The sequence below is a fragment of the Vombatus ursinus genome, unplaced genomic scaffold (assembly GCF_900497805.2).
Source record: "Vombatus ursinus unplaced genomic scaffold, bare-nosed wombat genome assembly UNPS02014770.1, whole genome shotgun sequence".
Classification (NCBI taxonomy): domain Eukaryota; kingdom Metazoa; phylum Chordata; class Mammalia; order Diprotodontia; family Vombatidae; genus Vombatus; species Vombatus ursinus.
Genome location: NW_020954548.1, coordinates 2,416,489 through 2,443,582, shown reverse-complemented (window position 1 = coordinate 2,443,582; position 27,094 = coordinate 2,416,489). Strand labels below are relative to the sequence as shown.

At 40.9% G+C, this 27,094-nt stretch overlaps 2 protein-coding genes across 2 annotated transcripts in view; both read left to right on the top strand.

Moving 5' to 3' along the window:
* Positions 1-6,580: 6,580 nt before the first annotated feature.
* On the top strand, positions 6,581-26,056 carry LOC114043604 (bile acid-CoA:amino acid N-acyltransferase-like). The gene is made up of 4 exons (XM_027862674.1): positions 6,581-6,835; positions 10,418-10,939; positions 16,958-17,160; positions 24,048-26,056. The coding sequence occupies exons 2-4, from the start codon at positions 10,477-10,479 to the stop codon at positions 24,639-24,641; spliced, it is 1,260 nt and encodes a 419-aa protein (XP_027718475.1). The 5' UTR covers positions 6,581-6,835; positions 10,418-10,476; the 3' UTR covers positions 24,642-26,056.
* Positions 17,118-27,094, top strand: part of LOC114043605 (acyl-coenzyme A amino acid N-acyltransferase 1-like) — a 71,218-nt gene continuing 61,241 nt past the window's right edge. Inside the window, exon 1 of the mRNA XM_027862675.1 lies at positions 17,118-17,160. The gene's annotated coding sequence lies outside the window, so the exon portion shown is untranslated. The remainder of the gene's footprint in view (positions 17,161-27,094) is intronic.

The window sequence follows — 27,094 nt, the reverse complement described above, 5'->3', positions numbered from 1 at the left end:
TGAATAAAACCCTGGAGACACAGAATTTTCCAGGTAATTAATAATCAATTTAATTAATTAGGCTAGCCAATAATCAATAAATTGACGGTCAGTGGTTTCTCTTAGTCGCCAAAGACAATACGAGAGACTCTGAAACACCTAAAATCACGTGTTATCTTCTAACAGGGAACTCCCCTGGCAAGTGAAACTCAACCCTGATTGGTGGACATTTAATGAGGAGATGAGCTGAAAGTTTTCAGCTTCTCCTGCTGAGAATGTGGCTTGATCATGAGACTCAGCAGCCTCCAGCAATCTGGACAAGGGAAACTGTTTCCATCCAGACCTCTCTAATGGAGGGAATTAAGGACAAGGAAACATGTGGGGGGGGGGGGGGGAAGGTTTAGCTGAGATTGGTTTTTGTTTAAGGAATAAACAAAAAGTAAGGGTCAGACCAGGCCAAAAGATGGCCAGACCATCTACCAAGGTAGATGCCTTGGAGCTGGGAGATTACCTTACTTAGTTACACCCTTCAGAGACTAACTGACCTTTGCATGAGTGCAGTCTTAACAAAAATAGCAGGAAAAGGATGGACCACAAATCAATCATTAGTTATTAATATAACAGTATAATATTAATTTCTTTTTTTTTTTTTTGCTCTTTTTGGTGAGGCAATCAGGGTTAAGTGACTTGCCAGGGTCACACAGCTAGTAAGTACCAAGTGTCTGAGGCTGGGTTTGAACTCAGGTCCTCCTGACTCCAGGCTAGAGCTCTATCTACTGCACCACCTAGTTGCCCTGAATTTCTTTCAAAGTTAATACATCTTTCTGTTCACATTGTTACCATGACAAATGCAAAGACAGAGGGGACCTGCATCTACCTTTATGAGTACTCTGAAAACTTATTCTTATTAAGTGAGTGTGATGAGGCTGACTTCTGCCCAGCAACAATGAGAGCCTTGCCTAAATCTGAATCTGCCCAGTAATAGAAGGCTCTCCCTGGTAACAAGAAAACGTTGTTATTTTATCCAATACTCTGTGAACATGACTAAACCCTATGGTTTGCGACCATATCCTTGAATGTTGCAAATTAAGTTCTCTGTTTTGTGACCATAACTTTGAGGTGTTTTGAAATGTACCAATATTCTTTTAGCCCTTTCCTGCCTCCCCTTCCCTGTGGTTAACTGCCCACATAAGAGCATACCTCCTCTCCCGGCTGAGTGCCCAAGACTTGTGCATAAAAGCAAGCCCCTGTCTTTTCCCAAATTGCTAGTACCCCTAAGGACTAGCCCACTACTTTCGCTTCAATAAAGCCCTCTTGACTAGGAGAACATTTGCCTCCTGAATTCTTTCTGAACAAGTTGACTCTGAACCTCATCTACCTCATCAAGTGACCACAAGCACTCTTCTCCACCCTGCAAGTGTGACCGTGGTCCCTGTTCTCCTGCTGCTGCATACTCTAGCACTCTTCTTCACCCTGAGATTGCGATTTGGAGCTGCATATGACAATGCAATAGAGTCCTGAACCCAGAATCAACAAAAGGTCCCCTGTAATCTCTGTCCGACTGGCTTTCTGATCCCTTCACTTTCTGTGGGCTGAGAGCTCCCAAAACAATTGCAGCTACCCCCAAGGCCTGCTGCTGGTACCGACAGTGGGGCCTAAATTGCACTCCAAGCCAACCAGCACCCTGCTGAGATAGACCTTTCTTGCAGACCTCCAAAATTGTCTCCGGTGGCAAATTGTTTGACCTGAGCTTTTGTTGATTCTGCCACTGCAGAATTTGGTTTGAGGTGTTATTTTAAAGTTGTTTAGAGGGGAGTTGGGGAGGTCTCAGGTGAGATTCTGCTCCTGTTCCCTGATCTGGCTCCTCTTCAACCAGCATTTCTTTTGAGGTGGATTCTAAGATCTTCCATCACAAACAAAGGAATCCTCCTAGATCTTTCTCTGAATGGTCTGGAATTGGAGAGCGGATGAGATGCAACTCGAGCATATTCCATATCCCACCCAAGCAATGAGGATAAACCTTTCTTCTTGGCTGAGTTCCAGCCTCCATTTATCCTTCCATTTGTCAAGATACTATTAGGAGACATCCAGTGTCTGACTTCGATAGACTTGGCCCTTCTCGGCAATGCAAGCGTCTAAGACAACTCCGAAAGACTCATGATAGAAAACGCTATCCACATCCAAAGAAAGAACTATGGAGTCTGAATGCAGATGGAAGCATACTATTTGCTCTCCTTTTCCTTTGTTGTTTTGTTTTATTGCTTCATTCTCATGGTTTCTCTCATTAGTTCTAATTGTTCTTTACATCATGACTAATGGGAAAAAAATGCTTAATGTGAATGTATAGAGACTATATCAGATTGCACGCCGTCTTGGTGGGGGAAGGCGAGAGGGAGGGGGAGAAAATTTAAAACTCAAGATCTTAAGGAAGTGAATGTTGAAAACTAAAACTAAATTAATTAATTATTTAAAAGAATAAAAAATAAAAAGGGAAAAAAAAGGAGACACTCTGTTTTTCAGAGCTAAGCCCCAGCAAGCAAACTGTGCCCTGAGCTTGGTCTAACAACAATCCTTTGTGCTCATCTTCTGGATCAGATGGTCCCTGAGCTTCAGGCAAGCACCAATAGGCCCAGACATAAAGCCCTGTTATGAACGGACTTTTTGTCACTAGACAACCTTGCCTCACTGCTGCTGTTGTGCCTCACTTGCTATACCACCCTGTTTGACTCTTTGTCTAGCTACAAGGATATAAATCAAGGTTCACCCCTACTGCCTCAGATCCCCCCTCACTAGGAAAGAGGTCCTAGCATGTGTCTAATCTGCCTCCTTGTTTGCAAGCTGTTTCCCTCATTTTGAAATTAAACTTCTGTTTGATTCCTGACTTTCCTGTCTCTAGCCTGCTCTGTTCGGCTCGGGCCATCCACAGGTAAGAGGCCAGTTCCATCTGGTTGATACACTCTTGTAGTATTAGGAGGTTTTCAAATTCAGATACTTCAGGATTTGGCACAGAGGATGAACAGTTGGGTCTCCTGTGGTGTTTATCACTGAAACCACCAACTCGAGATGGAGGCAGGCTGAAATTCAGTAGGGATAAATGTCAAGTCTTGTACTTGGGTACAATCAACTTCCCAAGTAAAACATGAAGGATGAGTGAACTGCAGGCTCAACACGAGTCAGCAGTGTGATGTAACAGCCAAAAAAGCTAATGTGATCGTGGTCTGTACTAAAAGAAGCCTAGGTTCTAGGAACAAAGGAACATTGTGTTCTAGGAACTTCATCTGGAGTGCTGTGTTCAGTTCTCATTTGAGAAGGACATTGATAAGCTAGAGAGTGTCTAGAGTAGGGGTGGGGAACCTGTGGCCTTGAGGCCATATGTGGCCTTCTAGGTCCTTGGGTGCAGCCTTTTGACTAAGTCCAAGTTTTACTGAACAAATTTTTTATTAAGGGGATTTGTTCTGTGAAGTTTGGATTCAGTCAAAAGGCTGCACTTGAGGACCTAGAGGGCCATGTGTGGCCTGGAGGCTGAAGGTTCCCACCCCTGCTCTAGAGAATGGTATTCAAGATGGTGAAAGAACTTGATACTATAAGGTACACTGTCCCTTTAAGACAAATGGAGCAGTTTATGGTTGAAAGGAATGAAAGAATTATTTGTTTAAAAAGAAGTATTTATATCAACTGTTAAAGTGTGTGTGTGTGTGTGTGTATGTATGAAAAAGCATTACTTTTAGTTAGAATTTGAGCAGTTTTAGACAGAAAATGAATTGTGCTATAAATAGAAAGACTCAAATCACCCTGAATGCCTTACTTCTATGTGAATACTTTTGTATTTTAAAGAGGTCAAGAAAGATCTTATATTTATTTTAAAAACTAGAGAATTACAGTTGTAAAGAAACAGCATCAAAAACACCAAAGGAACTGAAGCACTGTGTTGAAGACTTCGAGCTGCAAAGCTTTATGGTACTTTGGCTCATTTGCATTATGACTAACAAGGGTAAAACTAGAAAAACTAGGCTTCAGATAAACATTTGAAGACTGATATATGATTTTTAAAAGACTATCAATTTGACAGAGGAAATTTGAGGAGCAGTGACTTTTTAAGTGAAAAGTGAGTCACTAGAATATGGAAGCCATTGAAATATATAGAAACCAGATCTAGGTTCCCAGTATAGGAAGAGAAGAACTGGAAACATAAATGAGGAGATGAGAAGCTGCTCTGTTGGACCTGTGGAAATTAGAAGCAGTCGGTTATGAGACAACCTCTAAGCGATTCTTGACTTGTGGGAGAGACAATTGACTCCACTGGCCAAGAACTTAAGTGATAGATATTTCCTTTCAATGACACAGTCTTTGCTCTTAGTTTCCACCTTTGGCTTGAGAATAAAAAGCAAACAGGTTTTGTAACTGATTTTGTATCCTGGCTGGGTTTGTTTACTTGGCTGAATCAAACTGAGCCATATTGTTGGGAGCTCTGTTTTGAATGGTCAACACAAAACTTGAGTGAAGGAATAACTGGCTAGTCTAGTCTAAATAGCCTAGAGATATAGACACTTTGATGTACTTTATAGTATTGTTAGGTATTAACTGTATAAATGTCACCCACTGTGGTTGGTTGTGTAGGTAGAAAACTTATCTATGGGACCTTCAGAGTTAAGAGAAGTGATTAGAAGAATTGTTCAACACTCAAGGGTTACCCCTAGGATTCTTAGAGAGTTTGAGGGTAATGTTGTAGTGTTAGTCTATCTCTGGGAATTTAGACCTCCCATGGTGAGGGAAAGTTGGATTGAATGAGCCAATCCAGAGAGTGAGTGGGTATCAACATACCCTATGCAAGGGGTGCAATATATATATATTGTCTTACAGAGTATAGATAGCTATTATATATCACCTCACCCTGTACTGCCATCACACCTCCCTTTACATGGTGTGGCATATCTATACCCATTGATGATTTCATTGGTTGTGTTATAAGTCCAAAATATATGAAGATTGTGGAAAGAACTGAGCATGTTTAGCTTGGAGAAAGGCAAATTCATAGTGGAAACACCCAATGTGCGTGGTAAAGAACCTGAAGGTACAAGAGGGATTAGACCTGATTTCCTCTAAATCTCTTCCAGCTCTAAATCTGTGATCCTATGATTTGTATGATTTGTTTCATCCCAAAGGGCAGACTTAGAAATCCGTATAAGTTGTTAAGTGACCAATTTAGGCTTGATGTCAAGGAAAACTTTTTTTAACAATTAGAGTTGTCCAAAAGTTGAATGGGCTGCTGCAAGAGGTGGTGAGTTCCTCTTCTTTCAAGGTCTTCAAACAGAGACTGGATGCTTACTTGTGTAGTACATAGTGGACATTCCTTTGGACTATGGATTGGACAGGATGGCTGCTGTGGTCTCTCCAAATTCTTAAATTCTGTAATTCTGCAATTCTAGTGTCTCCCATCTGGGAAAGATGCATTGTGGTCAGAAACCTAGTAAGGAGATGGGAGATAGTGTGTACTGGCCCTCTAGAATCTAGAGCAGGGCCAGTCCAGCTTGTAGCCCTTAGACCATCTCAAAGCCCAGGTGAAGAAGTATCCCAAGCAGGGCCTGCTTGAATTATGGCCCTTTGAGACTATTTGAATGTTTTCGTCAGGTACAAATTTTCTGACTTGAGAAAATGGTACTAATGGTAAACTTCTTTAAAAAAATTTTTTTTATCCGACTCGGTTAGTCAATTTAATCAAATTGGCAAATCACATAGTCTGGCCTAAGGAAAAAAGGGAAAATCATGTGTGATTAGAGTTATTCATCACATATAGCATGAGGGTGGGGGTGTCATTGAGTGACTTGAAGGGAGGAAGAAAAGACAGCTCTAGTCTCTTCTCCTCCTCCCCTTCTCCAAAGGAAACTTTAATTCCTGCTAGAAGGATAATAGGAGGTTAGGGAAAACAGAAATTTGGCCACTCTCTTTTCCTCACAGAGAGGGGACACCAAGCTAGAAATATATGTATGTTTTCCCTTAAATATTAATAGTCTAGAGAATGTTATTTTCAGTTTTTAGCTAACTTCTTGTTGTTGTTTTATTATTGGGGGTAAGGAGGAAGGTAAACTTTATGCCCAAGGTGTGACTCTCTTCTGAACACACATACTTAGCCAAGAAAACCCCTTTATCAAAATTGGGAACAAGACAGAAATCAGAGAAGGTAAACAGATGAGAATCTATACTAGACAATAGAGAATGAAGGAGTTCTCCCTTTGGGGGAAGGTAACTCAGTTCAAACAAGAGAGTTCCTGAAGTTTCTAGCGAAGTACACTGGCAATAGGGGCATGATAGAAACTGCTAGGTCCTATCACGTCTTCCTGGAGTCTTTTTCTTCAAGACTCGAAGTGGAGGTTGGTCCCTTCTCTCTTCATTCTTGAAGTTGGAAGCCAGAAGCACCCAAGAGACAGCAGGGCCCGAAAAACTGGAGAGAGAGAAGTTCTTTTCCTCTTGCCAGCTCTGCCCCACCCCTCACAAAGGGCAGGACAATGTTTCCACCAATAATGAGAGTCCCATATCAATGGTATTTGGGACTGAGGTTACAAAAGGAACAGAATTGAAAACAGAAGGGAAAGGAAAGGGAGGTTTCAGGTTACAGCTCGATTAGGAATGATTAACAGTGAACTCTTCTAAGAGGTACTAGTAAAGGAAAACAACCTGAGAGGAGGCACTCTTTTTTTAGTGCTAAAGAGCCCACCTTTGAATGTCTGAAGTCTGGCGACTGGGAACAAAAGTTTTTTTTGTTTATTTTCCTATCAGCTACTGGAGAGAAGGGACAGTGGGAAAAGCCTGCTACCAGCTTTTTCAGGAATCAACTGCAGTTTCAAAAGCTTCAGACCAGGTACTTTTAAACTGAGATTTGAAAATCCCTTGTGGAGCAGCTAGGAATTGAAAACAATTTTTCAGTTCAAAGTTTGTGTTTACCTAGAACTTGAGCATTTACAAGGCATAGTTCCTACTTTCTGCTTTGTATATATTGAAAGGGACTTATTTATCCTATCCTGCTGGCATGCCCTAATTTAAGTGCATTTTCTCTGCAATAATGAATGGTCACATTTATTTGAATCATAGAGATTCAGAGGGAGGAAACATGTTACAGTTAATGGAGAGAATGTGAAGGTACTATTTCAGCTCTGGCAGATGATGATATTCTCATTGAGAATGATACACACTTTTTTCTTATAACTTAGTGGGAAAGGTAATTATTACTGAGGGGAAGAGTAAACAAATTGATTGCAGGAGCAAGGTTTCACACTTCTAGGCTAAATTTTTTCTTCAAAGATTATTTGTTTTATAAAGTTCCCTTATTCTGGAGGTGGATAATAATCTTCACATCTTCTGACTTGAAATCATCATTTACTTATTATTTTTAATTTATGGAATAAAACAAGCATTTCCATAATATAGTATAATAAAAAAGATGACAGCACATGAAACTGCAAATCTACTATGCACAACTTGCTATTCCTTTCAAATATGCAACAAAATTATCATGTAAATTTCTTTTTTTTTTCTTTTTTTCCCTTCCTTTTCCCTCTCTTCCCATGGCTACCATTAGACACAAATAGGTGTATATCTATGTCAAATTGTTCTATACATACTTCTATTTATCAGTTCTTTCTCTTGATGGTGATAGTTGAAATTAACATAATGTGAAAGAAAAGTTCACTCTGCCCTGGTTAGCCTTTCTAGGCCCACCGGTTAGCCTGTGAGCTCCTTGGGGCCAAGTAGTTTTATTTCTTGCAGCTTTCTAGCACAGTGCCTTGTAAGTAGCAGATACTAAATAAAATGTTGAATTCACTTGAATTGCATTAAAAGAAGCATAGGTTCTAGGAATAGAGGAACACAGGTCTAGCTGAAGGCCAAGGGAAGTGTGCTAGGATTTATCTATGCCAATATCCCTCATTTTACAGATGAGGAAACTTTAGCCAGGAGAGCTTAAATAACTTGCCCATTATCACACAGGCCAGAATCAGGATTCAAACCTAGGTCTTCTGTCTCTAAATTCATCACTTTTTCAACTGCACTTTAATAGACAGACAGCCTGAGTGCTACATGGATATACAGGAAATACTTAAAACTCTAAAGGCCTTCGATGCATTGGGTAGATCCTCTACAGAGTGTTTGTGGAAGAATAAATGGGTATGCTGGTACATTTAACAACAGGCGCTTCTGGAAAAAAAAAGTGCCTATAGCACACTTTTAAATTTAATTTAAATTATTAACATTTGCTTCATCACTTTCTTAAGTCTAGAAATCAACAAAACAATATGTCAAGGCCTGATTTGTAGCTTGATTTTGAAGTGTAAATGTTCATCTGAAAATTTAACAGTTGACACAGCTAGCTCCAGGGCACCTCTCGATTTTATGGACAGAGGTTGAAGGCCAGGCACAGGTGGTCGAAACCTGTCTCTGTTTCTACCTGTTTTTCTCTCTGTGTCTCTCTCTTTCTCATTGTCTCTTTTCACCCTAGATAGGGGAAAGAATAGGAAAGGAATTGTGCGTTTCAAACTTTGTCAAGATTATCTCATCAAGAAATTAGATAAAAGGAGAAAAAGCTGGGGTTTAGGATTAATCTCTGACTTTATTTCATTGCAACAAGAGTTTCATAGCTGGTGCAGACTCATTCCATTTTACTAGCTTGTTTTGTATCCCTATACCTTGGACTTTGTCTCCACTACAGACCTCCTTTGACTACTTTGATTGTCCAGGATCTCTAACTAGTTAGTAATGGCCCCCAACCTGGGCTGCAGGTGCAGTGCTTCAGTAGCTGTGGCAGAAACCACAAACAGCCAGTGACTGCAGGCCTCTCCCACAGAGAAAACCTAGTCATTCCAAACAGCATGGAACGAAGGCAGTACAAAAGTCTCTCTCTAGGGAGGAATCCATGGAACAGATAAAGGGTGCAGGAGTGAGCTGACCCTGCCCACTGCATCTCACCCTGTTACTAGCCTTTTATGTGGCTTCCTCCTGCAGCCTGGAAAGCATAGTGAGCTGGTACCTCTTTTTGCATAGTTTGAAGACTCAGTTTCCACTGTGGCAGCCCTTGGGGTCCTTCAATCTCCCACATATGAAGCGCATCACAAAACCTCCCCTAGAAATTCTATCTATCTATATCTTTGTCTGTCTGTCTATCTGATATACATTATAACAGAGATGGTCAAGAGACCTGAATTCCAGCCCTGGCTCTGCTACTATCTTAATAGAGCCTACCCATGGTTAGATGGCAACCACTCCATACCTCCATGCCTCCTCATATGGCACAAACTTTTATCTGTGTCTTTAGAGCTTAACTTTTAAAATTATTATTGACAGTGCCATTTTCCTCTAGTTCTTCTCTCTCAGATTGTGAATCCCTGGGTAGGAGGGGGTGGGGGATACCATAGAGGTTGGCATTTCATGTATTGCCTCAGGCACCTGGAAATGCGTTTAATATGGATGTGTGGTGATGGAACCTGATTATGTTTCAACAGTAAGTGTGTAATTCCACTTTGAGAAAAAAATGAGGGAGTCTGTCATGTCATCCTTCTACTCTATAAATACCAGTGGCTCACTACTGACTACATGAGCAAATATTAAGTCAACTGGTTGGCATTGAAAGACCTTTCCAAAGTGGTCCCTTCCTACCTTTTATGCTTTTTTACACTTACTCCCTTCCATGCTACAGTGACCCACCTTCACCCAACATTCCATGTTCTTACAATGGGCTTTGCACTCCTATCCCTAGGCCTGGAATCTTCCTCACCTCAACGCCTCCTTTTTTAGCTTCCTTCAAGGCTTAGCTGGTTTCCCACCTTCTATTGGAGGCTTTTCCTGGTCTCATTTCCCCCCCTCCCCCCCCGTGTCTTCTCTCAGACATTGGTAGCCCTTTGCACAAGATGTGTGTATATATAATGTACAGAATTCTTTGCATATTGCCTCCCTCATTAGAATATAAGCTCCTTGAGGGCAGAGACTGTGTTTTTGTTTTCTTGGTTTCTCAGTGCTTCACACATAGTAAGTGCTAAATAAATAAATGCTTGTTAATTGATTTATTTATTGATTTCTAACTGAAGTTGAAGATCTTAAGTGACATCTTGGACAAGTCATTTAACTTTGTGTCATAGAGTAAATTTGCAGCCAATAGAGTAAAGCACGTTTGGATCGCCAATCCCAAATTCTAAACCTCAGCTGAAAAATGCATAGAAAATTTTCTTCTTAAGATCAGGTGGAATAATGGGTATCATATTGCTTGCCTTCTCAATGGGTAGGGGAGAGGCTGAAGGGAAGGAATTTGGAACTCAAAATTAAAAAAAAAAAAGAAAAAGATTACATAGATAATTAGCCCATCCAGGACTCAAAACCAGGTCTCTTGTGTCTCAGTTCAATGTCTTTCTTGCTAAACAATACCACTACATTAATTTCTTTTAATTTTTTTTTTTAGACCTTCAGGTTTGATTGAAAACTGTCCAGTAGAAGCTTCTTTAGTTTGGGATTCTAACAATGGCCCAGATAATAGTCCACCCGAAAATCGCTCTTATTGATGAACCACTACACATCCGAGTGACCAGCCTGCTCCCTAACCAGATGGTAGTGCTGCAGGCAAAATTGACGAATGAAAAAGGAGAGGACTTTTATTCTCAAGTGTTCTATAAGGCTGATGAAAGTGGAGAGATAGACCTGGAGCATGCAGCAGCACTTGGAGGGGACTATGTGGGCATTCATCCTATGGGCCTCTTCTGGTCTTTGAAACCTAAGAAGATTTTAACTAGGCTACTGAAACAGGATGTGATAAACAGTCCCTTCCTAGTTCAGCTGTCAGTACATGATTCAAACATCATTTTCAAAGAATCACCTGGATCTCTGAAGGCCAGTGAGACTGTGGAGCGATGGTACTCAGCACCTGGAGTACAAAGAATCCAGATAAGGGAAGGTCGAATTAGAGGAGTTCTCTTTCTCCCACCAGGTGAGTATTGAATGAGTCATTCTTATTCACTAATTCTCAATCTAATTTCTCTCTTCTCTCTCTTCAAGCATATAGCTTAGAGGTGAGTAATAATATTCTCAGTGTCCTCAGAATTCAGCATGAGAGATTGTCTTTGGATCATACCCAGTTTGTAGCGAAGTCCCAAACATTAGGCTGATGTAAACCATTCTGGAGCTAGAGTTAGGCCACAGTCACTTGCCTGCTCATAAGCCCTTGTGTTACTCCTTCACACTGACCAACAAAGTTTCCAGGCTCCATTTGAGCCTAGAAATCTGGAAAAGGCTCACGCTCCCTATCCCAACCCCTGGGGCTCAATCTAGCTCCTGTTCCCATGTCTGAAATGGCAGTTCAGACTGAGGACATATAACCGACCTGGAACTAGCACGCTGCTTCCATTCACCACCTTTTCTTCTTTGCTCTTTCACTTGGTGATACCATTAGCTTCCATGGGTTCAATTCTCCTCTCCAAGCAGATTTTCCCTATAGATCCAGCCTTAGTTTTCCCCCTGACTTCCAGTCCCACAGCACTAACTGCCTTTTAGAAAAATCTGAAACAAACAAACAAAAAAAATCTACTACAGGAGCGTGTGAAGGAAACCCTTTTACACTTCTTGAGAGAAGCAGGCACACTGCACCCTAGTGGCACGTGTGCACTGGTACAGAAGTAGAGTCAACTTTTAAAGGGTTAGTAAAATCCATCCTTCTCCCATTTGAGCTGGGATTGGACCAGCTCATTTGGTTTACACTTCTGAACCACCCATCCCATGTTTCTCCGTGTTACTCCCTGTCAAGTTCACTCCTCCCGGATTATACGTCTCATGTTAAAAAATGGCAGCTATCTCCGCCCTCGGGGTGTGTCAGTTAATATTCAATAAGCTTATTAAGCAAGCACAGTGGAGAAAACTCTTTGCTCCATCATTGACCCCGACCCGTTGCAAACGGTTTAGCAGGGCTCTGTCTTAAGGAACTAGTTGTTTGCAGAGTGTTTGGGGCACTTTCTGATTGGTTGAGTGACTATCCATCCACAAGATCTTGGAAGGAAGTCCTCCTTAGAATTCCTGTGTTCTGCTGTGGAAGCCTAACTTCTAAACCTTTCCCACCCTGCCTATTGGACATTCCAAACTGGATGCAATATTCATTGAGGGCCAACTTAATTAGCCTAAAACAAAATTCATTGTTTTCCCTGCCCTCTGTCCCCAGCCCCCAAACCCCACCTCCTTTCAGAATTCCTTATTGTGGAGTTCCAGTTACTTTCAGTTTTGTTGTTGTTTAGTTATTTTCACTTGTGTCTGGCTCTTCATGACCCCATTTGGGGTTTTCTTGGCAGAGATACTGGGAGTGCATCGCCATTCTCCAGCTCATTTTACAGATGAGGAAGCTGAGGCAAACAGGGTTAAATGACTTGCTCCGGGTCATACAGCTAGTAAGTGCCTGAGGCCAGATTTGAACTCAGGAAAATGAGTCTTCCTGATTTAAGCCCCTGCACTCCATCCACTGAGCCACCTAGCTGCCCATTACTTCCAGTTGCCAAACAATAAATGTTTATTGACTGATTGATTGTTAGACTGAGTCAACCAGGTTTGTAACCTTGTTGTCATTCTAAATTTCTCACTCTTACTCAGCCCACATAGCTAATCAGTTGCCAAATCTGGTTATTTCTCTACATCTCTCATATGCAACCCCTTCTTTCCACTCGCATAACTTTGTTCCTAGTTCAGACCATCATTTTTCTCATGTTCTATGGTGATAGTCTGAGTACAGCAGATAAGAAGAATGCTGGTCTCGGTGACAGGAAGACCTGAGTTTGAACCATTCCTCAGAAGGTCATGCATTAGCTGTGTGACTCAGGGCCAGTCACTTGACCTCTCTGTGGCTCAGTTTCTTCATATATAAAATGAGGGAGTTATATACAGCGTCTTCTATGGTTCCTTACAGCTATAAATTTGTGATCTATGATCCTTCTATCTGGTCTCTCTGTCTTAAATCTCTTTCCCACACCAATCCATCTTCCATCTAAGACCAAAGAGAATTGCCTGAAGTATAAGTTTCATCATATTACTCCCTATTTGTAAACAGAAGTGACTCCCTGTTAACTCTAGGATGAACTACAAACTCCTCTGTTTGTTACTAAAATCTCTTCACAACTTGCCATTTCCTACCTTTCCATTCTTCGGACACACTGCTCTCCTTCCCAAACTCTCTGGTGTAGCCATGTGGGCCTGCTTATTGTTCCTCACCCAGGATGTTCCACCTTCCATTTCCATCCCTTTGCATTAGTTGTCCCTTATACTTAGAACATACTCCTTCCTTATCTTTGCCTCTTGGAACCCCTATTTTCCTTCAAGAATCAGGTCAAGAGCCATCTTCTACCTGAAACTTTTCATATACCCATAGCTGCTAATGCTCTCCCATCGATAGCTACCTTGTATTAATCTTCTATGTATTATGTATATACTTACATATGTACAGGTTGTCTCCTACATCAGAATGTAAGCTCCTTAAGGGTAGAGTCTGTTTCATTTTTGTCTTTGTTTCCATAGTGCTAGTAGTGTCTGGCACAGAATAGGAAATTAATAAATGCTTGTTAATTCATTGCATCAATTAATATTGCTTCCAGTTTCACAAGAAGAGCTATAACTAGGGTGAAGGTGGCGGGGCTTTGACCCAGGTTGGGAAATTTAGAGGGTACCAACAGCAACAGCTTGTAAGGCTGTTCCCTCCTTGCTTGGAATTCTTTCTTTTCAATAGCTTAGAAAGCTAATGGTGTCCCAGAGTGTCCTACCTGATCCTTGCCTTCCACCTTCCACCTGCCAATCTCCACCTTCCCCACAAGAACACCTCCCCTACACCCTTCCCCCCACACATCGGCCCAGTAGCTGTCGATCCAGTTTCATAGGCACCTCATAATATTTCAGGTCAAGTCTTCTTTACTTCCAGAAGCCACACCCTAGGTGAGCATGCCCCTCCCCATTTGTAGGACACAGTCCTACAAATTGCTGGTTATGGCTTTGTTTTCCATTCCTACCCACCATCTATTGAGATTTGTGATGGGATGAGGTAGCCTGGTGACCTACAGGTAACTTGGGACACACTTCATTGTGTAGGAGCCTGGCCTTTTTTGTCTTAGAGGTTTCCAACCACTGAGTTAAAAGAGATGATGGGGGGTGGTGGTGGTCGAAGGAGCAGTCGCCACCTTGTGAGAGGGCCTAGACACTGCCAGCTGTGTATGGAGCCCCACGGGCTCACCCGGGGCTGCCAGCCCCAAGAGTGGTGAGGCCCCAGGCTTGCTTTTCTCCTTTCTCACAGAGGCTTTATTGTGAAAATTAAGCCAAGTCTTTGGAACTTGGTAAAAAACAAGCAAGCAAGCAAACAAACAAACCAACCAAAAAACCACCTAGAAAGTGAAACATGCAATAAAAAACTGAAATCAACAGAAGAGGCCTATACTATACTCCATGATGGTGGTGACCATTTTCACACATCCTAAGAGAAAACAGAAAACAAATGGATACCTTTATCCATCTTTGATGACAAGGAAAATGGAAAAACTCAGGAGAGCAAGACTGAAACTACAGTTTTGTTGAGACCTTTGGGGGATGTAATCTCTTACAATAGGCCAGATATTATTAAATCATTTCATTCAGAAGGCCTACAGCATGCAAATCCTATAGTAATATCCATGAACATCAGTGAAATGTCCAGAAATGATTGTACTTAAGTGTCTGGAAATATTAAAGAAATTAGAATGAAAAGAAATCACAAGGTAGCCATCCCAAGTAGTAGAGAGGAAGTAGAATATAGCACAAACAAAACACTCATAAGGACCTAGTTATAAAAGTCCTGAGAAAAATAAATGAGATAAAAGAAAACATCACACACACAGAGCCACTGGTGGAGTGGAAAACAAACAGAACCCTTCTTCTAATAAACTGGATATAGACAATGAGTTGTCTTAGTTTTACAAAGAAATTCAGGAGCTTGAGAGTGAAAAAGAAGATTTGGAAGGCAATTGTCAGGAATTTAAACCCCCTCAGGAACAATTTGGCTTCATATTATCAAGGCCATTACAACAACAATTTAAAATCTGATGAAGGAAAGAAAGATACTTGGTTTAGTACTATACATTCACCCTCTGGCGATGAGCAATATTTTAGTAATGAGCCAATTGGTTGGAACACTGAATATCTAGTTAATAGACAAGTGGAACCTATATTTTTTAACAACTCAGTTCCTTCCTTTAGGTCTGAATGGCAACCAGTGGAATCCTCTTTAGTTCCTCATGGTCTTTTTCCTTCTGGCTTTAATTATCATTTAAATTTTCAGAGATTTAATCCCTCTCCATCTCCACTACCAAATGTTTTCCATGCTCAGATGTTAAATTATGTGATGGATATAATGTAAACAGTGGCAACACAAATTGGAATTGACTCACATTTGATCAGACTAACAGATATTCTGATTGTGTTAGGAGGAACAGCATCAGACAGACCTCTAGAAATGACCACAGTGAACAAGATGGATGAGAATGGTTTCTGTGAAACAAGAGAAGAATCTTGGGCAGACCCTTCTCTGTTCCAGATGGAGAAAACAGACAGGCTTATAAATCAGCAATTCCAAGAGGAAAAGCTGAAGAGGTTAAAGGGGTCTGCCTGGTTCAGGGAAAACAACATTATCCCATGTTCTGCTTGGTCAGAATCATGGTGGCATTGTCTTCAGCACTGATGATTGTTTTTGGCATCGAAATGAGTATACATATAACATTAGACAACTTGGTGATGCCCATGACTGGAACCAGAGCTGAAGCGTGATAACATTAGATGAAGTCTCTCAGGTTTTTGAATAAATAAAACAGGCCTCTGTGTACCTGCTCAAAAAAAAAAAAAAAAAGAGATGGTGGGGTTCATTAAGTGAATGTTTCACAGTCTACTCAGTACAGTGGACACTTTCATTCAGGAACAAAATCGAGCCTCAGCAGAACAAGGAGAGGCTCCCCTTTATATCTCGTCATTCTGTTCCTTTGATGCTGCCTCCCAACACTCCACTTCTTACCTTCTTTACCTGCTTTTTTGCCAATTCTTGCTATGACCTCAGATCCCACCAAAGAAACATGTTCAACACAGTTGGGACTATCTGCAGTCAGGATTTCTGCCTTACAGATATCAATTTAGGTTACAATCTCTGGAAACTCATGTCTACAGACTGGGTTGCTTCATGTACTCATAGGTGAAATCAATGGAATGTCCTCCTTTTTTTCATTCTTTACCTCCTTCATATTAATTCTGAGCTAGGCAATTGTGTGTAGCAAGCTTTGCTATAGTCTCAAAGAGCCTTTTTGCCTATCCAGAATTCTGGTTATTTCATTCCATTATGAGCCAAGAAGGAAGTTTAGTAGTTAGACCTAGTAGCTAGAGTCCTGGCTTGGAGTCAGGATAGATCTGAGTTCAAATCCTGCTTCTGACACTTAGGAGCTCAATGACTCTGGCTTGACATCTAGGTGCATCAGGCAGCTAACTAAGACATATATGTCGTAGAAGTCTTATGAGTTACTCTGGTAGTGAGTTCTGCTATCTGTGAAGTTACAGTTATAGGTATTCGGAATGGGTCCATCAGCTTCAGCAGCTCTCCTCTAAAATCTGGAGTACTTAGTCACCAAGCATTTATTAAATACAAGGGTAGGGATACAAAGAAAGGAAAAGTCCCTTCTCTTGGGCAGCTCACATTCTAATGGGAGAGACTACAAGTAAACAACTATGTGCAAATAAGATATAGACTGAATAAATAAAGGATAAACTCAGAAGACAGGCAGTAAGATTAAGGAATCAGCTATATATAGCATATAAGAGGAGACTGGGAAATTCTCTTTTTGATGCCCAGATTCTGAATATATTGTTTCTTTCCTCCTTCCTTTGTCTCTCTCTCTCTCTCTCTCTCTCTCTCTCTCTCTCTCGTAGCCTCATATCTTTTCTCACCACAATATCCTTTTAAAATTTTCTTTAGGAGAAGGCCCTTTCCCTGGAGTAATTGATTTATTTGGTCACATTGGTGGACTGACTGAGTTTCGGGCCAGTCTCTTGGCCAGTCGAGGCTTTGCTGCATTGGCCTTAGCTTACTTTGCCTACGAAGACCTGCCCAAAACTGCAGAGGTCGTGGACATCGAATACTTTGAAGAAGCCGCTAATTTCCTTCTCAGCCATCCCAAGGTACTTTGAGCTCACAATTTAGTTTAAACCTTCGTCCCTAATTTCTCATGTAATCTTTAACTCCAAATGACTAACTGGTCCCCTCTTATGTATCCCTTTCATTGGCTTAGTTTGCTTCTTCAAGCTTGTGATTTCTACTCCAGAGGAAGACAGAGGTGTTCACTTCTCTCTCTTCTGCTCTACTCTAATCAGCTCACCTAGGTTTCTTTCTCCAAACCACTTGAGGAACATACTCATCTAGTATTTATTTCAGTGAATGCTTTGATGCTGTTTATGAGGAATGAGACTTAGTATTATCATAGCCTCACTACAAAAGAGAGCATAGCTGAGTGATTAGAACTCTAAATTTAGGCGTCAGGGAGACCTGAAGACCACCTCAGACTCTTATTAGCAATGTAAACAGAACAAGTCATTGAACTCTAATGGAGGAGAATAATAAGAAGCCTCACAGGTTTGTTGTCAGGATTAAATGAGAGATGGTATATAAGGAACTTGACAAAACTTAAAGCACTGTTTACATGTGAGCTATTATTATTACTTTATAGTGTTCCTTTGTAAGCTAACTGACTTGAGAAGTTAACAAATTAAGAAAATGCCATAATGATATTATATACAAAATGTGGCTATAATTCCCACAGTGTGGCAGAGTCAAAAGTAGATGAAGAACCAAGGAAACTTGGTATCTAACTCTGCCCCTGCTGCTCACTAGCTGTGTCACCATGGGCAATTTATTTAACTTCAATGGGCCTCAGCTGGGTCATAGGCAGAATTAGAGAATGGGACTGAGGGGAAGATTAAGACTAGATGGTATTTAAGGATCCTACCAGTTATTAAAAATAAAAGTGATTTTTTTTTTTAACATGCAAGTTTACTTCTAGATGATTTTGCTTTAGAATTTTGTTATGGTAAATGCATTGCCTGATAATTATGCCTGGTAATTGATCTCATTAATCCTTACAATTCAGGGAAGTAGGTGCTGTTAGTCTCATTTTACAGCTGAGGAAAGTGAGGCTTTGAGAGGTTATGTGACATGCTTAGGTAACTATACACAGGTTCCACAGGTAGTGAGTGTCAAAGGAGGATTTAGCCTCCTTGGCTCCTGACTCCATATCTAGCCCTCTTTAAACTATACCCCACTGATATGTGAAAATGCTTAGCAAAGTGGCTGGAACATAAATGCTTAATACATGTTAACTGATTGATTGATTGATTGAGATTAGATTTGTTTGACTTGGACACACAGGGAGGGCAGATCTAGACATTATGATTGGAAGTTGCCAGGTGGCAGATTTTGGTCATAGGTAAGGAACAATTACCTGGTCTGTAGAGCTAGTCAAAAATGAAATAGGCTGCCTTAAAAGGGAGTGAATTTCCTGTCACTGGAAGCCTTTAAATGGAAGATGGATGACTTCTTGTAAGGAATATTATAGAAAAGATTCTTGTTTAGATGTGAGCTGGGCTAGATGGATTCAATAATCACGTATAACCACGAGAGTTGTATGTTCTATGTTCTATGGCGTATATAGGAATATTGCAAACTAGAAGGTCGTAAGAACAAAAGAAAGGTACAAAGTGCCCTGAGAAATTCAAGGAGAAAGAATTTCTAGATGACGGCTGAAGCTGCATAGAAGAGATGGGCCTTGTAAGAAGTCAAGGATTTCAGCTGGTGGAGATTGGGAATTGAGGATGGGGAAGAACCCCATTTTAGGGAAATGATATGAACAAAGGCATGGAGATGGGAGGAGATAACAGAGAACAAGAAATGGTGAATGGTACTGTGCAGCTGGAATACAGAATGAAAAGGAGTGCATGGTGAGAAATAACACTGGAAAGATAGAGTGTAGCAAGACTGTGGGGGTCTTGAATGTCAAACTAAGAAGTTTCTACTTTATTTGGCAGGTAATGGGGAGCCGCTGAAGGTTCTATCACTGCCAAACGTAGGGTCTGAGCTGAGTCTAGAAGGAAGCCAGGGAAGGCGGTTAGGTGGAGGGGAGGAGGGAGAACATTCCAGGCATGGAGGATGGCCAGAGTAAAGGAAGAGAGGAGGAGATGGATGCCATGTACAAGGAATAGCAAGAAAGCAGATTGGTACTACTGGACTGCAAAATGTGAGGAGTGGAAAAAGTAGTAAGAAGACTGGAAAGGGAGGAAGGAACCAGGTTCTGAAGGGCTTTAAATGCCAAACAGATCATTTTATATTTGATCCTGAAGGTTATAGGAAGCCACTGGAGTTAATTGAATAGAGGAGTGATATGGTCAGATCTGCATATTAGCAATCAGGCAGAGGATAGATGGAATGGGGAGAGACTTGAGCAGGGAGATCCACTAGAAAGCTATTGCAGTAGTCCAGGTGTGAGGTGATGAAGGCCTGGATTTGGGTGGAGAAAAGGAGGTGTGTATGAGATGAGGGATGTTATTATGGTAGAAATGACAAGACGTGACAGCAGATTGGAGAGGTGGAGTGAGTACAGCAGAGGAGTTGAGGATGGTATTGACATTTCAAGTATGGAGGATGGTGCTATCATTGACAATAATAGGGAAGTCTGGAAGAGGGAAAGTTTTGGGGAAAGAAAATGAGCTCTCATTTGGGCATTGTAAGTTTGAGATGCTTACAGGCAATTGGTGATATGAGACTGGAACTCAGGAATGAAGTTAAGGCTAAATATAGAGATGTGGGAATTATCTAAATAGAATTAATAATTGAACCCACAGGAGCTGATGAGATCACCAAGTGAGATAGTGTAGTGGGAGAAAAGAGCCCAGGCCATAGGGAACACGCATGGTTATTGGATGAGACATGGATGAAGAATCAACAAAACAGTGTAAGAAGTGGCTGTCAGACAGGTAGAAGGAGAAGCAGGAGAGAGCAAGGTCTTGAAAACCTAGAGGGGAGATCATCAAGAAAAGAGGATGATCAGCAAGGGTCAGGAAGGATAAGGATTGAGAAAAGGCCTCTGGATTTGGCAATCCAGAGATTATTAGTGACTTTGGAGGGAGCAGTTTTTTTTTTTATTAATTGATTTTGATTTATCCATAATCACTTCCATATGCTTTTGAGTTTAAAATTTTTCTCCCCCTTCCTCCCCACCACCCTCCCCAAAATGGCGCACAATCTGATATAGGCTATACATTTACATTCATATTAAACATTTTCACATTAGTGATGTTGCAAGTAGAAATTAAAACCAATAGGAGGAACTATCAGAAAGAGGAAACAAAACTCAACAGAAGAGAAAAAAAAATAACAATTCGGCTCCCACAGTTCTTTCTTTGGGTGTGGATAGCATTTTCCATCACAAGGCCTCTGGAGATGTCTTAGATCCTTGTATTGCCAGGAAGGGTTAAGTTTATCAATATTAGGCATCACACAATGTGGCTGTTATTGTGTATAACGTTCTCTTGGTTCTGCACACTTCACTCAGCATCAGACCATACAAGTCTTTCCAGGTTTTTCTGAAGTCAGCCTGTTCATCATTTCTTATAGCACAATAGTATTCCATCACATTCATATACCACAACTTGCTCAGCCATTCCCCAGTTGATGGGCATCCTCTCAATTTCCAATTCTTTGCCACCACAAAAAGAGCTGCTATGAATATTTTCGTACATGTAGGTCCTTTTCCCATTTGTGTGATCTCTTTGGGATATAGCCGTAGAAGTGCTATTTCTGGGTCAAAGGGTATGCACATTTTTACAGCCCTTTGGGCGTAGTTCCAAATTGCTCTCCAAAATGGTTGGATCATTTCACAACTGAGGGAGCAGTTTTAACCAAATGAGGAGGTCAGAAGCCAGAGTACAGAGAATTTAGAATCAAGCTAGAGGAGAGGAAATGGAGGCATTGATTTTAGATAGAGCCTTTTCTGGTTTTCCCCTCCTCCCCATCCCTTCCTAGTGTCTTCTATTTGAGATTACCTTCCACCTATTCTGTATGTCTTATATGTACATAGTTGTTTGCATGTTGTTTTCCCCATTAGAATATGAATTCCCAGAGAGCAGGGACCATGTTTTTGCCTTTGTATCCCCAATACTTAGCACAGTAAGTGATAATAAATATTTGTTGACTGACTGACTGACTGGTGCCACCCTTCTACTATCTGGCCTAATATATCTGCTATTTCAAACCCACTTTTAAGCCTTTTTTCATGCTGCTCCTGATTTTGCTATATTCTAGTCAAACATTCAATTTCATTCTCTCCTGTCTTTATGCCCATATCCGTGAAATGGACTTTCCCCTGTAGCCATATCCTCTTGAAATTCTTTCCTTATTATACATTTATGGGGTACAAACTTAGTTGGGCCCTCACTGCTGCTAGGCAATTCTATTTTATTCTCTTCATTTAAAATCTTTTCCTATACTCACACTTAATGATATTACCTCTTATTTCATTAAGAAGGTCGAAGCCATCTGAGGAGAGTTCCCTCAACTTGTCTGCATATTTCAAAACTTCTCAGTATCTCATAAGCTTTCCTCCAGCCTTCCTGTCTGAAAAGCCTCCAATTCCCAGTTAAACCTAATTCCTCCACCTGTGTCTTTAATCCCCATCCCTCTCCCTGCTCCCCTACTCCAATCTCTCTCTCTCTTTCTGCCACACACACACACACACACACACACACACACACACACACACACACTTCCATCTCTCTCTCTCTCCTTCTGTCTCTCAATTTCTTTCCCTCTCCCTCTTCACACATGCTCTAATGTCTCTCCCTCTTCCTCTCTCAATTTCTCTCTCCCTCTCTCTGTCTCTGTTTTTCTCCTCCTATCACCTCCCCCTCACCTCTCCCACCATACACATGCCTTTCCCTCCCTCCTTTCCTCATTGTCCCTTCTCATCTTTTGCAACTCGTTCCTTGTAACTCGTTCCTTTCCCAATTGCCTGCAAATCTATCCATTATCCTTCCAATGTTGAAAATGACTTCTTTTACCTGATCAAATTGCTATCTCTTCTCTCTTTTATAAACAAGCTCCTTACAACCAGTGCCTCCGTCTCCTCCCCACCTGCTTCATCCTGACTCCCCTTTATAGAAATTGCTCTCTGAAAGGTTACTGGGGATCTTAGTCTCAGTGCTCAACCTTAATCTTTGGGCAACATTTGACTCTGCTGACCAGTCCCTTCTCCGGAGCTTATCTCCTCTCTTAGCTTCACAGACTGCATACCCTCCTGGGTCTTTTCCTGACTCCTGAATTAATCCTTTACTGGCTTCCCATCCTCTTCTGAACTCCAGAATGTACATGTTCCCTAAAGGTCTGTTTATGACCAGTTCTCACTATACTCTCTCCTTTGGTGAACTCTCTCCGTGCCATGATTTTAGCAGTCACCAGTATGCAGATAACTCCCAAACCTCTCTCTCCAACCCTGACTTCAATTTTCTCCTAATCTTCAGACCTGCCCCTTTCCCTGCCTATGTGACATCTCCTCCTGGATATCCAGCCAGTGTTGCAAACCCAACTTTCTAGCCTTCACCAAAACTTGTGCTTCCTCAGACTTCACTTTTTCTGTTCTCATCACTACCGTTCACCCAGTCTGCTATGTTTGAAAACTTTGTGTCTCTGTCTCAACTCCCATGTCCAATCAGTTGTCATGTCTTACTTAGCAGCAGTGTTCTGGAGTTGGTTTGTACCAGCTCACAAGAGAGGATTGTTTACTGTGAGTATTGATACTTCAGAAATTGGCAAATGCTACAAATCAGGACTTGTTTTATTACTCTGTTGATTGTTTAGCCTTAAGAAAGCCATTGTTGTGACACCCAAAGACTATCCAAACTATTTGGATTATCCAAAGAGCTGGTTGTCAAATATATACCAACATAGCCCTGATATTACCTCTGAAATAATCTCTGAAATTTGTTTCCTTTTCCATACCTCTGTTGCTGCCACCCTAGTATAGACTTTAATTATTGCTGTAGCTGTATTATAACAATATCTTCCTAAATTATCTTCTCATATTCATTTTCCCACAGCTTCAATTCATCCTTTGTGCTACTGCATGATTAATTTTCATTATGTATAGATCTCATCATGTTGCTCCCCTGCTCATACTCCTTTAATGGCTTTCTATGGTCCAACAAATAAAGTTCAGACTCCTTATCTTGGCACTGAGTTCACAATCTGGTATCCCCTACTTTTTCAATCTTATATCATGTTCTTTCTTTCCATATATTCTTCATTCCAGCCCAACTACCAGGCCATTCTTTATTCTCTCTCTCTCTCTCTCTCTATATATATATATAGATATATATATCTATATATATATATGTATATACACACATATACAAAATCTTTTATTATTTTCGGTCAGGGGCCCTGCCCCAGTTTCTTTTTTCCATCTTTTAAATTACCAACTAAAATACAGACTCTTCATGAAGCCTTCCTCTCCCCAGGTGGTAACAATGCTCTCTGCACTTAGAACTCATATGGCATTTGGTTTACAACTGTCTCATCACAGGAGCCAGACCTACGATGTTGGATCTCTGATTAGAGACCATCTAGTCCAACCCTTTCATTTTAGAGATGAGAAAAGTCTCAGAGAGGTTCAGTGACTTACTTGAGATCACACTGTATAAGGCAGAGAGCCTGAAGAAGAGACCATATCTCACCTTATTCCAAATTTAGTCTTCTCTACAGATGTGTATTCTTCCCCACTAGATTATAAACTTCAGAGGAGAGGGGGTTATCTAAAATCTCTATCACCCCCAAGCTCTTTACACAGTCTAAACTGGGTATTTAATACACGTATGTTTACTTGAATGCCCTTTAATTCAAAATAGTTTATGAAATATACATCATAAAGTACTACACCAATGAAAGTTGTTATTATTCCAGTCCGTAAGACTGGAATGCTAAAGAAAACCAATGGAATCATTCTTGCCATTTTTATTATTTTCAGGTGCTTGGTCCCAGGATTGGGATAGTTTCAATAAGCCAAGGGGCCCAGATTGGATTGTCAATGGCAGTATTCCTGGAGCAGGTGGCAGCCACAGTTTGCATCAATGGTTTCTTTTTTTCAGTTGGATGTATCAAGTATAAAAATGAGAACATTCACTCACTCAATATATTTCCCGAAAGGGCAAGAATAAATGATCTGGGGCTATTAGAGATACGTTCTATATTTGGAAGCCCTCGAGAAGAGGCAAATAAGCATGCTCTCTTGCCAGTAGAAAGGGCCCAGGGTCATATCCTATTCATTGTCGGAGAGAAGGACTACAACCTAAATAGCAAATGTTATGCTGAGCAAGCAATGGAGCAGCTGAGGAGACATGGAAAAAGCAATGGCACCCTGCTGTCCTATCCAGGAGCTGGGCACCTGATAGAGCCTCCCTATTCCCCCTTGTGTTTGGCCTCACAGACTCCTTCTATCCTGAGGCCTGTTTTGTGGGGTGGTGAGACCATCCCTCACGCTGAAGCCCAAGAACATTCCTGGAAAGAGATTCTGAAGTTCCTCAGACATCACCTTAGCCCAGCCAGCAGCAGCAAACTGTGAGGTGACGGACGGCTCACAGAGGTTTGGCAGCCTGGCGAAGCTGCAGTGTTCTGCAGTGCGTACAATGAAATACACAGGGTTACAAAGGAAATTAATTCTATGGAAATAAAGGTTTTTTTCCCCCCATCCAAATTCATGGTCCCCCTCATTTGACAAATGAGGAAATGGAGTCCAAGAGAGGGAAAGTGACTAGCCTGCTCTAAAAGAGTCTGTGGTGAACTAGTAGTGAATTAGATATCCAGGTTTGACTAAATATTCATACCCTTCCTATTGGAGCACCTTGCGAGTCTAGGTACTGAAACCAAATTTATAAACTTCAGACTCAAGGCCAGTTATGCTGGATTAGTAGAATGTAAACTCCATGAGGGCAGGGATTCTTTTTCATTTTTGTCTTTGTATCTATACTATAGATTTATCACAATACCTTAAGGACACAGAGTAGTAGCTGATTGATAAATCTTTAATTAGATTGAATTAAATAGGAGGTAGTGTGGTAATGTGGAGAGCCATGTAGCTTAGAATCAGTTGGACCAGAGTTCAAATCCTAATTCTGCCATTTACTACCTATATGACTTTAGGCCTTATTTTCCCTCAAAGTAAAATGAGGGGATTGGACTAGAAACCTAAGGTCCTTTCCAACTCTACAACTCTGGGATCTCTAAGTCTCTTTTCTGCTCGAGGGCTATGATCCTATTAAATATAGCTTCCCTCCTCATTTCTCCTCCAATTAGTCAATCTTCCTTCCCTCTTTTGAGAGACAGCTGAAATTTATTGGATCCTGGCGGTGGTTTGCTTATATATACTTTTCTTTCTTTCCATTCACATTGTTACCAGTTCCTTCTTGCTATAGTCTCTCTTCCTTAGTACTATGACTCATCTTCCTTATACACTACTGTATTTTCATCTCATCAGAAACCTTCAGTGGGCTGCTGGTTGATCTTTCTACTGTCCCCTCACCTCTCTGATACTTCAGCCATTTTGAGTCTAACCCTTTTGGACTCAAAGATCATTCCCCTTCTCAGAGAAGACAGAATCAGCCAGGGTCAAAACTAGGATCTTTTTGTTCAGTGGAAAGAACTGAATTTGGAGTCAAAGAAACAAGGTTCAAATCCTGGCCCTGACACTAGCTGTATGGGCCAGTCACTGAGCAAATCACTAGGCAATCTCAGGTCCTCAGATTTGATTGGATCAATAAAAGGAAGAACTTTTTTTTTTAAACATTTACAGCCGTCCATAAGGGGAATGGGCTGCCTCAAGAGACAGTGAGCTCTTCATCAACGGAAATTAACATTTAGAGACTGAATGGCAATTTGTCAGGATGTGGAGAAGGTCTAGGAGGTAGAGAGCTGGACCTGAAGTCAGGAACATCTGGATTCAAATCCGGCCTGAGGCACTTAATAGCTGTGTGATCCTGGGCAAGTCATTTTGCAACTGTCTGCTTCAGTTTCTACATCTGTAAAATGGGGATGATAATAATAGCACTTACCTTAAATCCCCACCCCCCCACACTCCTCCCCTTCTTATGAGGATGAAGTGAAAAGATATTTGTAAAATTCTCTGCAAGCCTTAAAGTGCTATATAAATGTTAGCTATTATTATTTTTTAATTATATGTTTCTATTGTATACTTTTAGTACAGGATCGATTCAAGTCCTTTCCAACAGCAGCTCCTATTTCTCTTATCTTCTTAACATCTCAAGATTCATGACTTTTACTCTTGATGAGAGCCCATAAGGGATGAAGGCAGGATGAGATACTCCTTCATTTTTGGAAAGATCAAGTTTAATTTGTATCTATGCCAATATCACATAGCAATCCAAAAGGAATTTGGTGCTGATTTTGTTTTGCTTTACTAAGAATCTTGCAAAAAACAACTAAGTATGCTTACCAGTCAATAACTGATCAAATAAAACAGAACTGAAGATGCAATTCCTACAATTTGGCTAATTTTCTTATCTAGCTATAAAGCACACATTGATTTAAGAATAATTATCGATTTGAAGTCATAGATAAGTTGGAGAACACTTTGGGGAACTGGGAAACACTCACTGAACTGACTGTCAAGATTTCAATAAAGTTACATTGGGGGAAAAAAAAACTTGGCTACTTAATGTGATTCTTATGTTTTGATTACTACAGAAGTTGCTGTTTTCCCAAAGCATAGTTTTGCTGCTGCTCAGTTTAGGGAAGAGTCATTACTTTTTTAGAGTGAGATTGCATGGGGCCACCATACTCTAGGGACAGTCAATATATATTAAACTCTGTTGTTAGCCTCAAAATCCTGCCCAGCTGCCACCCAAAAAGGTCTCTCAGGTAACTATGGAACTTCCAGACTTGGCCTTATCAAGAGAAGGTCACCAGGCTTGTAAAGTGGAAAGAACACCAGATTTTTAGCCAGAGGATATGGGTTTATAACCCAGATCTGGTCCCTGCTACCTGTGCGACCTTGGGCAA

Coding starts and splice junctions, on each gene's coding strand:
- LOC114043604 (XM_027862674.1), top strand. CDS start 10,477: ATGGCCCAGATAATAGTCCACCCGAAAATCGCTCTTATTGATGAACCA. Junction 10,940..16,957: donor AGTTCTCTTTCTCCCACCAG/GTGAGTATTGAA, acceptor AATTTTCTTTAG/GAGAAGGCCCTTTCCCTGGA. Junction 17,161..24,047: donor TCCTTCTCAGCCATCCCAAG/GTACTTTGAGCT, acceptor TATTATTTTCAG/GTGCTTGGTCCCAGGATTGG.